At 34.0% G+C, this 15,985-nt stretch overlaps 3 protein-coding genes across 3 annotated transcripts; 1 reads left to right on the top strand and 2 right to left on the bottom strand.

Annotated features, from left to right (window-relative positions):
• The first annotated feature begins 6,432 nt into the window (after positions 1-6,432).
• LOC122399258 (serine/threonine-protein kinase VRK1-like) lies at positions 6,433-9,109 on the top strand. Its single transcript, XM_043399808.1, has 7 exons — positions 6,433-6,774; positions 6,928-6,980; positions 7,060-7,129; positions 7,242-7,438; positions 7,576-7,789; positions 7,867-8,543; positions 8,657-9,109. The coding sequence occupies exons 1-7, from the start codon at positions 6,618-6,620 to the stop codon at positions 8,765-8,767; spliced, it is 1,479 nt and encodes a 492-aa protein (XP_043255743.1). The 5' UTR covers positions 6,433-6,617; the 3' UTR covers positions 8,768-9,109.
• A 25-nt stretch (positions 9,110-9,134) lies between these two features.
• LOC122399256 (nuclear export mediator factor NEMF homolog) lies at positions 9,135-13,553 on the bottom strand. Its single transcript, XM_043399807.1, is given in 10 exon segments — positions 9,135-9,539; positions 9,667-9,929; positions 10,056-10,267; positions 10,478-10,554; positions 10,556-10,945; positions 11,021-11,201; positions 11,268-12,346; positions 12,796-12,998; positions 13,101-13,272; positions 13,426-13,553. Coding segments are annotated over 10 exon segments (2,832 nt in total). The 5' UTR covers positions 13,482-13,553; the 3' UTR covers positions 9,135-9,340.
• Positions 13,554-14,273: 720 nt separating this feature from the next.
• Positions 14,274-15,623, bottom strand: LOC122398722 (40S ribosomal protein S16). Its single transcript, XM_043398849.1, has 5 exons — positions 15,578-15,623; positions 15,441-15,485; positions 15,231-15,362; positions 14,862-14,976; positions 14,274-14,479 (listed from the first exon to the last, which is right to left on the bottom strand). The coding sequence occupies exons 1-5, from the start codon at positions 15,584-15,586 to the stop codon at positions 14,334-14,336; spliced, it is 447 nt and encodes a 148-aa protein (XP_043254784.1). The 5' UTR covers positions 15,587-15,623; the 3' UTR covers positions 14,274-14,333.
• Between the last annotated feature and the right edge of the window lie 362 nt (positions 15,624-15,985).

Below are 15,985 nucleotides of genomic sequence, written 5' to 3'. Positions count from 1 at the left end.
TAAATCAACAATCGCAACGCTAATTTATAATAGAAAAATTCCAAACGCGACTTGTAAGAATAAAAGCAACCGCGAATGGTAATTATTCGCAACTCTACCCTGAAAAGCAAACGCGAAAAATAGTAATTCGCAACTCTAATAGCAATCGCGTTTACTAATAATTCGCAACGCTATTTTTAAAGCAAATTCCCGGTTTCTAGGTTTGCATAAAATCAATCGCGAATCGTGTTTAGTCGCAACACTGACACATCAACGCGATAAATATTTGTTCGCAACTCTACGAGCAAACGCGAACATTGTATATTATTCGCAACTCTAACTTTAATCAGGGGCTATTGGTACATGTGCATACACATGTACTGGCCACAAAATGAACTAACTACTACTAGTACTACAATTGGGGTAGAATTTGGGCATTGAAAATATCGCAACGCTAAATAAAAAATCGCACGATTAATCGAGATCGCAACGCTAATTTATAGTATGAAAATTGCAAACGCGGTTGATGTCCATTATATGTATAAAAGAGTAAAAAAGCAACGCGAATCGTGATTGTTCGCGACACTACCCTGAAAAGCAAACGCGAAAAATAGTATTTCGCAACTCTACGAGCAATCGCGTTTATCAATAATTCGCAACGCTATTTTTAAGCAAACATTCGGTACCTAAGTTTGCAAAAAAACCAATCGCGTATCGTGTCTAGTCGCAACACTACCCTGAAAAGGCAACGCGAAAAATAAGAGTTCGCAACTCTACAAGCAAACGCGATTATTGCATATTCGCAACTCTATGTATATCATAACCGCGAGTTATGGGGAGAGATGGCTGGCATGTATGGTGCAATCATGTACGAAGTACATGCATACGTGAGCCAGCCAGAAAAATAAACTAACTACAACTACAGACGAGTTAAGTGACAAAATAGTAACAGGAATGACTTTCCATCCTCATCCAAAGATGAAGATGAAAAGCCATTTGTTGTAGCCCACTCTTGAGACAGTTTGTCAGGGCCTCTTCAGCTCATATAGAGCCTTTTCTTTCTTCGGCGGTCCTGCCGATGCCTGAAACTTACTTAAGACCGGGCTCGAGATTTTGTGCAATACGTAGTCTTCCAACAATATACGAATTGTTGGTCGAGCGTACGTGGTGAATCTCGAGGGGAACGAGCGTTTCGAAAGGGACCTGATCACGACCGCGAGCGCGAGAGAGCGACTTTAAGAGTCGCGCGATTCGAGGAGTCGAAAATAAAGCTAAAACAAACAGCATACACCGTTTGAATCAGCAAGATTTCTACCCTCGAAATCGTAACTACAGGAACAGGACTGCCACGCGAAAACGCGCCTACCCGAATTACTAATGTGGACAGTCCTGCCCTGACCCTACCTACTTAGATTAAGCACACACACACCAGAGAGAAAGTTACCTACCTACCTAACCCTATATTTAAAAAATTGCAAAACTCAATCATCCAAACAAACACTCCACGGTTCTCATTCTCTATGTCCGGGCGCGACCTAAACTAGAGAGGACTCCCCGGGGTTCCTCCGACACCCGGACATAACTAACATTCACACTCTAATAGTGGACTTACTAGTTTCTGGGACTGACAAGGGCTAGTGATATTTGCGTTCTTATATTATATAAATAAACGTTTGTATAGAACGTTTCACTATATGGAATATAGTCTTTAATAAAATCTATTGTATGGATGTATCATTCAAGATTGAAAAATATTAAGATTCAAATCCATTAAGATCAACAGTATTCAAATAAATGATAAATTGAAATTTGATATTATTATTGATAAAAATCTAAAGTTATAACATTCTGTATGTAAATTGCAATCATAAAACATCTGAAACGACGCACTTCCACAACCTAACCACACACACACATATGTGGACAGTACGTCGCGCACGATTCACTAGCCAATGTCAGTCCTCAATATGTCGTTGAATTGTTATAAATAAATTCATCGTGCCCCGTTGCCTTCGCTCATGCAAATAGCACCTGGGCATGTGCATGAACTTAGGCAACGAACACGGAAAAATTACTCTGAAAATCCTGACTAGAAAAACTGGTTAATAGCTAAACGGTATTTCGTATCTAATTTTTAGGTAAAATGACTCGACTTGTTATATGCAATATATCAATAACAAAATACGTTAACATTGAAAAATACCACTGTTCGATAAAACTATTATAATTGAAATTGAATTATTTAAAATGAAAGACTCTACTTGAGATTTCATGATAAAAGAATTTACTTTAAAAATTGAAATGTATTCATTAAATTGTCAATCAAAATATTCAATTATCCTTGATCGATTCTGTCGTCAAAGTAAACTTTTTAAAAGATGAAACTAGTATAAAATGCATGTTACTTTGACTCAAAAATCGACCTCTCGCGAAATGCCTTCTTGCACGTTAAATCGCATGATAAATATAATGTTTGCACATTATATTAATTCATTTTCTATTCGATCATACAACTCGTATAAAGTTAAGAAAAATATTTCATATATTCTATAAAGATTGTATATTTGTAAAAATTTTATAATAATCATAATGTGTGCTATTCATTTGTAACATTAAGAAACGCGAGTGCAAGAACACCCTAAAACCTGCTCTAAAATATATAACAGTTGATGTTACTATTCACTTAACTCGTCAAAAATAGCAAGTATACAACTGGTCACCCGTGTTGATTCGGATCTTTCATCCTACAACATGGTTGGGGACCAGAGGAAACAAAATAGCATGCGACTTACCAATGATGGCTTGAAGTCCTCGAAGTCATCCATCAGTCATCCATCAGTCAGCATGGTCCTGCTGGTTAGATTCAAGTCCAGAGACTGTAACAAAAATGCAAGAAAACAATTAGAATCTATTGTTAAAATTATAGAGATTTTTAATTAACAAATTTCAAAGTATAAATTTATACTTACGTTGTTCGCTCATGGTCCACCGCCGGATACCCCCCGGGTACTGCTGCTGCTTTTCAGAGACTGTAAGAAAACTGTAAGAAAACAATTAGAATCTATTGTTAAAGCTGTAGAAATTTTTAATTAAAAATTTCAAAGTATAAATTTATACTTACATTGTTTGCTCGTGGAGCACCGCCAAATAATCCTCTTCGGTGATGCACTGACTCTAATTCCGGTAACGAGGAGTTTAAATTTCAAATTGAAAAAAATAATCAAATTTATTAGATATTAAATTACATTAACGCGACCGAAGATTGAAATCGGCGAATAAATGACTCTATTCTCGCGATTCAGAAAACAAGGAGAGCCACGATGCTCTGGAAATAATTTAAAACTGCGCAACAAACACTGATTCTATTATCGCGTTTGCCTAACACGTAAACGACTCAGGGTCACATTACCCTGAAAAACGAACTGTTGCTACGCATAATCTCTGAAGCTACCGGCCGCATTGCGCGCGGCCAACCCTGGAAAAAGAAACCCTGGAAAGAAAGGGACAGGAGAGAAGAAATACAACGAGCACGCCTGTGCTTTTCCTACTTGTTTTCTTTCTTTCTTTCAATGTCGTCAACAGAAATACTGCTTTACTTAGAACTGCTATATCAGTTGCTACGATTACGATGTGATTTTCAACGATAAAATATTATCCGCGAAAATAATTACAGTAATTATTCAATTTATAAATATTGTATCACTAACTTTCACAATTAGAGCTGCAGGAATGATCATATTTATTTTATCGAATGTTTGAATATATCGTAATTTTTATAAATATTCCGAAAATTGCAAAAATTAAAGTTCGTTAATTATTTATGCTTTAGTAGCATATTCCAACTACGTGGTTTCTACGTTTTCTTAAACTTGCATCGAAAATGTATGGAAATTACAATTACAACAATTCATAAAGAGAGATTTATAAACAATCAATTTAATAAATAATACTCGCGGCTAGAATGCAGTTAAATATAAACCATTCCAATTTGCTCTTAATGTCTATCGTTAGCCATTCCTAAGTATCATACAATCGAAAGTACTTCGATATTGTATATCGAAAAAGGTAGAAAATTCATTAACCATTTTCATGATTCATCTTAACACGGATCGATGTATGTTAATTTTTGTTATAATAGGTTAAATGTTACCAATATTCCCTTCGAAAATCGAGTTGTCTGCCATCTTCCATGGTGTCGTTTACGCGCCAATATTATAATAGGTTAAACGTTACCAATATTCCCAGATTCCCTTCGAAAGTCGAGTTGTCTGCCATCTATGGTGTCGTTTGCGCGCCAATATTCCATGGCGTCGTATTTCAGAGACTGCCACAGAAATAGAATACAAATTAAAGTCAAATGCATTGCAGAAAACCTATTTAATCATAATTAAGCAATAATTGATATACAAGATACGTAATTTCGTTTAAGGAAATATAATGAATCGACGTCAGTTAGATATTGAAAAAAACGCGCGAACCCCGATTCAGTTTTTACACAATTCCGACTCAATTTATAATAGAAATGTATTAATATTACACGAAAGCACCGTTCGAGAGTAAACGCGTGTAGTAATAATGATGAAATATCAACAGGTTGGAAATACTTACCTCTTTGGTCACGAGACGACGACTGAACATGTCGAGACATGTCTCGACATGTCTCGCTGCGCCAATTTTTATAACAGGAATGGCGCCCCCTCGCTGTACCCAGCATCACTCGCGAATTAGCTCGGGGGATGGGGCTCCGATGTTTCCCGAAGCTTCTATTTCGAAAAGGAATCGTTTGATTTCGAATTCCAATCAGAGACTGTAACAGAAACAAAATAAAAATGCATTAAAGTACATGAACGATTATTATCGATCGTAATTAAATGCAGAGAGACATGTTAACAATTAACACCGGTCGAATGTCAGAGAAGAAGTACGAAACCTAATATTTGTTACGATGTCGATTGAATTTATAATCAAAACTGTATCAATGTTATGCGAAAGCATCGATAGAAAGTAAACGCGAGTAGTATTAACGAGGAAATACCAAAAGGTTAGAAGTACGCACATTGTTGATCGCGAAAAGCCGACGCGTCTTGATACGTCTTGGTACGTCGACTTTCAAACAACAAATGGCGACCTCTCGCTGCGCCCGATAACGCTCGCGAATTAGGTAGAGGGGAGGGGAAGGCTCCGATGTCTCCCGAAGCTCGTCCTAAAGACGCCTTAGGCAGAAACCGCGGATACAAAAATAACGAACGTAGATACTAGACCTAGCATGACGATATAATGTATAAATTAAATATAACTCACACTTTTGTCGATGCATAGCAGCAAATGACAAAATCCTTGAATTTGTTAACGTTAAACACGCGAGACGACGAATATTTCTATTCGATTATCGATTGTAGAATTTCTGTTCTAACAAAACGAACAAATTTTATTCTTTTTCATTCCGGAATCATAAAATGATTGCCAAGGTCAGCTTAAATCAGAAACTGATCTAAGAATGATCTTTCTTTTGCCAGAGTATTTAATAATTCTCAAGAAATAATATGATACGTATATTAACATTTATTTGTTGTAATGATAATCGATTATCGAGTTAAAATATCGTGGATCTGTCGATACTACATTGTTCATAACGCTCACCGTATCTAGATTACACGTTTACTAGAAATATATCTTTTCTAAACAATAATTTAATCACTAATTAAGTACTGTTTACAGCACCGATTTAATAAGAGTTTGTTCTAACGAACCAAAATACTAACCACGTAAAGAATCAGTAGTTTTACAACGCACTCTGTGTTTAAAGACAATAACTCTGAGAATCATATTTAACCCGATCATCGACGTCGGTAACGTCAAATTCACGAATTTTACTTCTAATGCGATAACGACAAAAGTTTTGATAAACAATTATTTACGTATTGTACGCTCGTATGATCCTAAAGTCAAGATACTTTTACATTACTCAAAATAATTATGAACCATTTGATATATTGAGGTCTGATCCTCAAAATTAGGATCTGAAATAACAAATGCGAAAAGTTCTCATCGTTTTTAACTCTAAATAGAACTATACAATTAATGCAAATTATTTGCAACTTTAACTGAACAAAGAAACATATATTTATACACAACTACAGTCTACTTGCCCATTATACTAACTCGATGGCCTTGTAGTTGAACTATGGTGACTTTCTCCTTATGTGGCACGAATCAAATCATCTCGTATAATATTTGCTTGTATAAAGCAACTTAAATGAAACACATTTAACGACGAGAAAACATTCTAACGGCTATTAGAAAGAACAATATTTTTAAATTCATTGTGCGCATTCTTACTAGATGATTTCATCGTAACGTATTCGCGTTCATAGGAATTTTCATGGTACACCAAGACAACACTGGAAATATTCAGTTCCCGCTTTTAAATTTATTTCATGTTCACAGCGGCCCAGCAGCTGTACATAAGAAATCGTTATTCGGATTGAACGTTACAAAGTGTTTGTTTAAATACTACTTGTCACAACGTAATCATATCATATTCTAGTAGTCGTAAACGTTCTTCGTTCTTTGTCGTGATTTCAGAAACGTTAAAACATTTTTTGTACACGTTTATAATAGATTTTCGTAACCTTATAATGTCTAGCAAACCAGTGAAAAAAGCACCTAAAAAGAAGGCATTATACAAACTACCGGATCCGATATCAGCCGGTGAAATATTAACAGATATAACAAAAAAACAGTGGATTCTCGGAAAATCTATCGGTGTCGGTGGTTTTGGTGAAATTTATTCTGGTAGGTACTTATTTTCGCGTTGTTGTTTCATCTTAATTACAATCGTAATCTATGCAATGAACAGAGCTCTGTTCTCTGTATATTTATATTTATAAATGACTTAACATCTTACGCAATATACACAAACCGTCTAATTGTAATAAACAATTGCAGCTGCTCCATACAGTGGGAAAGTTCCAAAAAATTATCCCAATGTAATCAAAATTGTGAGTATCAATTAGTCGTCCATTTATGCTTAGTTGATTATCCAACATAACATATATTTTGCAAATGAAATTATTCTAGGAACCACATGAAAACGGGCCATTATTTGTGGAAATGCATTTTTATATGAGAAATGCCAAACCGGATGAAAGTGAGTTAAACTTTAATAAAATTATATTTAAATGGTATATATTTGCACATCCGGCTGTATAATTATTAAGATACCATAAGAAGATATAAGGTTAATGCATTATTTATTTCAGTCGATAGTTGGCGAAAAAAAAAGAAACTTCCTATGCTTGGGATGCCTCAATACATCGGATCTGGAAGTCATGAATATAAGAATATAAAATATCGATTTGTTGTAATGGATCGGTATGGTACAGACTTGTGGAAACTGTTTGAAGAAAATAATAGACGATTTCCGGAACATACAGTATATAAAATAGCTTTACAAATAGTAAGATGTCATAGAAAAATTTTTTTTTTTGATCATTAGATATATACAATATTTCATTGGTACTTGGTATCGATGAACAAAATATTTACGATTATTTTCAAAACGAAGAATTCATATTATACCTGCATACATTTTAGATACATGTATTAGAATACATCCATTTTAAGACATACGTACACGCAGATATAAAAGGAGCAAATTTATTGTTAGATTTAAAATCTCAAGATAAAGTTTATTTAGTAGATTTCGGTTTGGCTTCCCATTACACGACAAAAGACGAATATAAACGGGATCCAAAAAAAGCACATGATGGAACTATTGCGTATACTAGTAGAGATGCTCATATGGGAGGTAAAAATAAAAAGCATCTATGAAATTTGTGGACGTATGTTTCTTGTTTCTTGATATTGTATTTTTTAAATTCTCAGTACCAACAATGCGCGGTGATTTTGAAATTCTGGGTTATAATATGATTCAATGGTTATGTGGCTCACTTTTATGGGAAACAGATTTATTAGACCCAGTTGTAGTACAAAAACAAAAGGAAAAAGCGTTTGATAATATTCCAGAGTTCTTACAGAACTCTTTCCAGGGAACAGTTCCAACCCCTATACTTAAATATATGACTCAATTAACAAGTATGAAATTCAATGAAACACCGAATTACGAAAAATTCAGAAAAATACTGACAGATGGATTGAAAGAATTGTCGCATAAACCAGATGGGAAATTGGAATTTAAAATTAACGTTACTAATAATACGCCAAAAAGTATAAAGATCACCCCGCAAAAAACGAAAAAAATAGTTGAAAAAAATAGAAAAAGTCCACGTTTAATGTCAATAAAAAATTCGAGTCCTGCGGTGAGTCTTGATGATAGTAACGCAGGCGTTATAATGAATAAAAAACGTGGTAATTTAAAAGACATAAAACAAGCATTGAACAACATCGAATCCGATGAAGAATACGACATAACAATCGTTAAAAAAACAAAGAAATCTGTTAATTCTGTACGTATAAATAAATCTAGAGAAGAAAAGACACCAGTTAAAAACAAAAAAAGAGTTTTAAATTTTTATGATTCGAATTCAGAATCTGAACCGGAGGTAATGCATGAAATCCTTTTTCTTTAACTTAGTAATCAAACTAATATGTAATTACGATAAAGTTATACTTTACTATTATTAAGCTATCGTATATGTATATTTCATTGTTGCAGATTATATCGAAGGGATCGCGGTCACGACCTGCCCGGAAGGCAATAAACACACCGCCAGAAGCATTGAGAATCCGTAAAGCTAGTTCTGACGAAGACATGTTTGATGCATAATTATTATAAGTATTAACCATGTCTTAATGCGTTGACACGCATTAAGAGTAATCTTAATTTAGTAGAACTTTTGTACATTGCTGTATTTTTATTGGAATTTATAAAGGCAATGTCTGTTAATATGTAAATTGTGCAAAAGAACTACTATTTGCAAGTGCGTGTTACCTATCACGTAATTTATACTGAGAAAAATGAATATATTTTGATACGCCCTCGAGCTAAAAAATTGTACAAAATATATAAAGTTAGCAACAAGTTTATGTGAATACAAACATAAAAAATACGCTATGAATTATTTGGTGATAAAAATTCGTATTTTACTTAAACAATCTATTCTTGAAAATATTTTGATCGGTCTATAAATTCTGTACAACATTATATATACATACAAATACATAATAGACATTTATTAACGATGTTTAAAAATTATATAGATCTTATAATATTTTCATGTATACCTTGCGCACTCCTTAGCAAATACAATTACTTATCCATAATATAAATCGGATTTAAATCTTCTCTATATACATTCTGTGTTAAAATATTGTTAAATATTATACATACTAGAAATACTTACTTCTTCAGTTTTTGTATTTGCGGAGCGCTTATTTTAACTTTTCCAGGAATATTCCTAGCTACTGATTCATCTTTAACAGCTTTCAACAAGTCCTTTTCTCGCAAAGTAGTTTCTTTATCTTTCATAAATACCGCTAGAGCAGTTTTCGCTGCCTTACCTCTCTTACATATTCCCGGTGTTAATTTTACCTTGAATCTGAAAAACAATACGTTGCATAAAGAAAAAGAAATTACAAATTTTTAATACAAGCTGTCCCATTTTACGAGAAAGATTATAATGGGACACTGTATAAACGCGATACGAGGTGAACATTTCGATTTACTTGTAATTTAATATTGCATTATACGGCGCCACTACCGGTACGGCGAACAACAATTCGTCTTCTGTGGCAGGTTTTCCTGTTAACTGATTCAGCATGTCTACTTCAGGCCCCGGGCCCGTGTCTTCCTCGTCAATATTGTCCGCAGCTTGAATATTTTGCGGCCGAGTTGGTTTCGTTATATTCTTTTTCTTTCCTTGTTGTTTTGGCCCTGATGGATCTCTATTTTTACTTTTACGTTTATCTTCTTTCGCAACACCTGCTGACTAAATAGTGTTACAAAATTAATAACACTGCCCAACAAATAAAAACCTTTCTCCAGATTTTACCACCAAGTACAATTGTACTATAATTTATATGTTTGTAATAATATCAATGTGAACGACTCTTACTTGAAGAATCTGCATAGATAGTTTTCTGTCTTCCTCATCTTGGTCTTTATATTTTTCTTTCATTTTCTTCAATTTTCCCTTCTGTCCCCGTTTTAATACTGCTTGACCATTTTTTTTAGTTTCTACTTCAGTCTTTTCACTTTCTTTTTTATAAGGTTGTTTCTGCGTATTTTTCGAACTTTTTTCCTTTGCCGCAGGTTTTAATATTACCGGTTTATCGTCGCCCAAATATATTACATTTTCTTCGTCCTTTTGCAACATCGTGGACTGACTATTATCGACAAGTAGTTTCATTCTATGCAGAAACATACAATTACACGTGAGATATAATTTTCAATAATAAGGAACAAATCTATATCCTGTAACTTACTTTGGGCCAGACACATCAATTTTAATTTGCGTATCGGGAAATTGAGATGCATTATCGTCTTCGTCGTCAGCATCTTCGATTAAGTCTTCTTTGGATTCTTCTTCAACAGGATCTAAATAATCCGTTTTCTCTGGCTGTTCGTCTATTTGATTTAAAATCCGAATTAGTCGAGGTCAATTTATTACTTATTTTATACATTTTTATGTTTGATATTTCACCTTCTTCAGAATCCTCTATTAATTCGATTTCTCGATCTTCTTCGATTATCGATTCTACGTGTTCACTTTCGTCGTCTACAACTCGAACCCTCCTCTCATCTTTGTGTCTTTCAATCGAACTTTCTTCTAAGCGAAATAGAAATCCTAGTCCCATAATTAATTGACACGACGGCAAATAATTCTTTTTCCCGCGAATCATGAACGATCCAGTAGTAAGATATTCACCAGTTGGAGCAGTTTTGGACACCTGATCATTATTTACCCACCACGCTCCTGTAACCACCTTAGCTTCCCACGCAATACTAATAAGGTAATTGTTAATTATCATATCTTTATAATAAAAAATATACGTGAATAAAGTAAAATCGCTGGCCTACCTATAGGCAACAGCCATTGTGCCAGCTTCAGCTAAAGTTTTTGGAGGCACAGGATTGCCACCAGGATTTTTAATAACTATTGAACTAGCGCCAGGTAAATCCGCGTGAACGTATATATCTCCAGATTTAAGACACCTTTTTACAATTAATTCGTTCTGCTGTTGGTCTTTTCCACCAATTACTATCAAATCATAAAATTATTAATATAATAACAAACGGAACATTAATACGTTATTATAATAACTACCTAGATAATTTTCGGAGCTAATAAACCAATAAAATTTTTCGAACCAATATATTTTCCTCAATTTGTTAATAGTGTGAATGGATTGTACTTCTTTTAATGCTTGCTTTGTCTTTTTCTCTGCGGATTTTAAGGCTTTATCTTGGGACTCTAATGTTTTCTGCTGCTTTTTAGCTGCTGATCTTTTTTGATCGTAATACATTCTAGCATTTGCGAAGGCCGTGTGGGCTAAATCGATATCGATTAACATAGGTTTCAATTCCGATTCCTCGTCGCTTTCCACGTAAGGATCGTGCAACAATAATGAAACGTGATTTGTTTCCAATTTTAACTGTTTAATCGCAGATGCAACAGGATCTCCCCTACTATCTGCCTCTTTTAATAGAACTTTTATATCCGGCCAAGCCATTTGATTCGCAAGAGCACTTTGTATAGCTAATATAGCATTATCCACTAAAACTTGATTTCTGGAGATTAATTCTGCTTTCTGTTTATCCAACTCTTGAGTTTTCTCCAGTGTCATTAGTCTCTGATCGTGATCTTTCTTTACATTTTTCAATTTCTTGACAGCATCGCGTTCATGTTGCAAAACTTTTAAATCTAACTTCTGGCCTTCCATTGTGGAAAAATATTCATCCACCGCAGCATCGAAAGAAGCAAATTCTTTATAGGGACAGTTTTGTTGTTGTTCAAATAACAAAGGATGAAATTCGATATTGGTATATATAATTTCATCTTCGCCATCTGGAGTCGGTTTTATTTCTTTCTTTAGTATAATATATCCCTGAGAAACATTTCTTTTGGCAGATTCTATCATTTCGTTCGCGCATTCTAATGCTAAAATTAACTTTGGCATGTGTTCTGCAACATTAAAATCTTTCCCAATCCTACAACCAGGAGGAAAACCATATTTTAATAAAACGTGAGTGATTACGCTAGAGCCAAATTCTAAAAGTGGATTTAGGACATTTTTAAGATTCTCTCCTTCTTTAGCCTTCTCAAGATGTTGCTGAATTTCTTCTATAGGTGGTGTTGTGTTTTTATGAGCACGATCTGTAGGATATTGATCTTCAATACCAAACCTAATCATGACATATTTTTTTTTAACATTCTTTTACATTTATACAATATACAGGGTGTTCGACCACCCCCGGGAAAAATTTTAATGAGAGATTCTAGAGGCCAAAATAAGACGAAAATCAAGGATGCTAATTTGTTGATTGGGGCTTCGTTAAAAAGTTATAAACATTTTCGGTCACACAGTATATTTTCGGTAAAGAATTTTTTTCTCGAAAATGCGTAGGATTTTGGGGGTATGTCTATTCACCAAAAATGACTGTAATTGACCTCCGCAACTGAAAATAATTTTTCCGCGAATGGTTTGAAATTTTTTAAATTTAATTTAACAACTTTTTAACGAAGCCCCAATAAACAAATTGATATTCTTGATTTTCGTCTTATTTTGACCTCTAAAATCTCCTATTAAAATTTTGATAATTTTATCATGTTGATAATTAATTTTTTTTCTTACCTAATTTTATCTCCCTCTGTATAAGGTCTCAAAATGTTTAAAATAGTCATTTTGTGATCTGTAAGAACTAGATTACCACGATCATATAACTCTAGAATTATATGATAAGCTGCCTCTTCACTTCCAAATTTTAAATCTATTATTCGATCTACACCTATTTGAGTAAGACTTTCAAGTCGTTTATTCTTCAGATGTTTACGCATCTATGAAAATTAAGGAGTTACAATAAATAAATACATTCTAAACAAATAATTCGTTAGCTTAATATCTCTGTAGAAAATAATTCAAATATTAATACTACGTACCTTCATAGAAAATCCTGATGGTGCTACATTTTTTGGCCATTCAAATGCTGTTGTGTGAATTCTATTACCAGATTCTAGTAAAAGAATACATTTTTCTTCGTTTCGTTGAAGACGTATAAGATAAGTACGGTGATTAATGTCGTATATTTGATTAACACGCATACCAATGAGCCTAAAAATCAAGATGAATTGTACGTACGAATGTATTCTAATTGCATTTATCAACGCACAAATCTTTTAAATAGTTTAAACGAAATATATTGTATTTACACCTTTGGCCATAACCTCTATAATGAAAAAAATTATGCTTTTTTAATTTACTTACTTTTGAAGCTCACTTATAGAGCAAACAATATCGTACGAATTAAATCGGTTCTTCATGTTTACGTATATGCTATTTCTTATACTTGAAAAATAAATCGCAATGTTATAATCTTGACGTGTACAACTACACCCGGTTCAATGAGAACTGGCAGAAAATATAAACAGAGAGCAGCCTCTGAGAAGGGCCGCATGATGCATTAAATCCAATCAAGATGTTACAAATTATATTGCAGCAAATAATAAAATACTCAGATTTTCGGATGTAAAAAGTTTATTTCACGAGTCGACGAAAATTGGAAAAAATGCGGTGAACATGTTGTTCAAATTATCGAACACAAATTTTGGGAATTGAACCATTATATTGTCATTAACTGAATCATTTGTAATTAATTTAAATTCTGATAGTTCAAACACAGAATTAAAGTCGTTGATAGTAATAAATAGATAAATTAAATGTCGAAATAGTTTTTCATACTTTAATTTGTATTATCATCATGGAATAATATCATATTAATATGGAGGATTATTTTTTGTTCAAAAAATTAGCTTCTTTCCCATCGTTTAGGGATCTGGCCATTACGTTTCGGCCCTGGTGCACGTTTGGTGCATGCGGCGAAGCGCAATTGTCAATCACGTGACATGCCAACGCGAATATTAAATTTATCGCAATGAAATCAATTTCAAATGTACACGAGTATAGAGCATTAGATCATTGAAATTTTTATAATAAACTGTAATTAAAAGTTAGCACATTTTATATAAAATAAAAAATTATTTTTTCGCTACCACCAGTAGCAAATGGTGCAATGGTGCAAAGGTATAAGTTAGAAAATAATGCTGAAACAATAATCGGTTTTAAAAATTTTTATTCAGCAATATGAATAAAATGTAATGTGAAATTTGTAAATATTAACGATAAGATTTTTGGTATCTGGCCCTGGCACCTGGACCACCAAATTTCTTTGGCTCGCACCGCCTCGGGTCAGCAACTAGGAGGGTACGATCATATTGAATAAGGATATCTTTTACTTCCTTTTTACTTGCTTCGTCGACATCTGGGAAAAGATATTCTAAATGTTACATGTGTTTTGCATACATTAATATCTTCAATATCACTGTTACATGTTTATACAGTAGTGCCCACTTAAGTGTCCGCGCTCGGGACCTGCCGCAGTCACTTAAGTGGGCATGGTTACTTCTCAGAATTCAACGGAAATAAGGAAAGATGATAAGTGCGAGTGAGATACAATAGTTAACACCCGAAACCATATATACCTACATATATACAATGTATAGATAACGACCGGCGTCAAGTTACGCTCGTCACGTTGGATGTCGAAGCCGCTTGGCTTCTAAGAATTGATGGGGATAACCGTGGACAATTCAGTGGGCACTACTGTATTTTGCAGACAATATAAATCTTTCCTTTATACTTACACTTCTGATAGTATGCAACAAGAGCTTTGGAAATAGCTTGACGGATAGCATAAATTTGTGCTACATGACCACCTCCACTTACTCTTACTCTAATGTCAACGCCAGAGAACTTTTCCTGCGATAAAAAACATAATAAGTTGTATATCACGGTTTCAAACAGACATATCCTTCATCCAGAGGACATGTAATTTATCTTCTCAGTGTCCTTGTCTATAATCACAAATAGTCATGTTCGGAATAAGAGAACATCATGGATTCTTCTCAAGAAGTTTACAAATTACTTTTCTTTAATTAGATAAAGAAAACAGAGCACCAGTAAAGCGTGACTTTTCTAGTTTCGTGACAGTTACCGCGTTAACGAGTACTCACTTTGCCAAGTAATAAAATCGGCTCCTGCAATTTGTATTGCAGTACACGAGGCTCCACTAATTCCAGTGGCCGTCCATTGACACGAAGATTTCCACGTCCTCGTTTGCAATATGCGACCGCGGTTGCGCTTTTCTGTAAACATAAGCGTGCACAATTATGTAGAAACACGCGCAAACATAACCTCGCTTATTTGTTGGCGGTTACACTTACTTTGCGCCCGAACACTTGCACGGACTGGATCGGTTCCTTCTGTTTCTGTAAAGAAAATCACGCGTTAGCTTCAAAACATACATTTACTTTTTATAAAGTCGGATAAATTTGAACAATCGGTAGCATGAAAAATTCACCTTCTGCATTTTGGAAAGCACGTCGTTGAAAGGAAGTGGAACAAAGACGCCATGATGTTTTCGTCAGTAGTACTACGGCAATCAAATACAAAACAATTTCCGTTTATCAGCGCAAAATATAAAATTGGTCACGTCAGCCAAATTCGGAAAAAAGTTTATATAAATCAATTACACACATATTTAATGGCTTTTTAATTTGTACTATTGATTTACCATAAAAAACAGAAAAAATACGCATATATTTCTTAGTAATTGTATAATGCAGACTGTATAACCTGTACACGGGTTGTATCACAAAATTTTTTATTTATATTAGTTTTTGCTAAGAAAAAATTGCGCAAAGTTAATATGATTTTAAGATGTTCATAGTGGTGTAACTCCTTAATTTGCCGCGTAAAAGAATCGTTA

This window comes from Colletes gigas, unplaced genomic scaffold, assembly GCF_013123115.1.
Source record: "Colletes gigas isolate AHSC1104 unplaced genomic scaffold, ASM1312311v1 Colletes_gigas_Sc00012, whole genome shotgun sequence".
Classification (NCBI taxonomy): domain Eukaryota; kingdom Metazoa; phylum Arthropoda; class Insecta; order Hymenoptera; family Colletidae; genus Colletes; species Colletes gigas.
This window is presented reverse-complemented; position numbering and strand designations above follow the sequence as displayed.

What these genes read in the sequence shown, in the direction of transcription:
- LOC122398722 (XM_043398849.1), bottom strand. An exon ending in TGCAAGTGTTCGGGCGCAAA is followed by an intron (nt 15,363 to 15,440) that starts GTAAGTGTAACC and finishes TTATGTTTACAG; the next exon opens with AAAAGCGCAACCGCGGTCGC. An exon ending in CGATTTTATTACTTGGCAAA is followed by an intron (nt 14,977 to 15,230) that starts GTGAGTACTCGT and finishes TTTTTATCGCAG; the next exon opens with GAAAAGTTCTCTGGCGTTGA.
- LOC122399258 (XM_043399808.1), top strand. Translation starts at nt 6,618, where the DNA reads ATGTCTAGCAAACCAGTGAAAAAAGCACCTAAAAAGAAGGCATTATAC. An exon ending in ATAAAATAGCTTTACAAATA is followed by an intron (nt 7,439 to 7,575) that starts GTAAGATGTCAT and finishes CATACATTTTAG; the next exon opens with ATACATGTATTAGAATACAT. An exon ending in ATTCAGAATCTGAACCGGAG is followed by an intron (nt 8,544 to 8,656) that starts GTAATGCATGAA and finishes TCATTGTTGCAG; the next exon opens with ATTATATCGAAGGGATCGCG.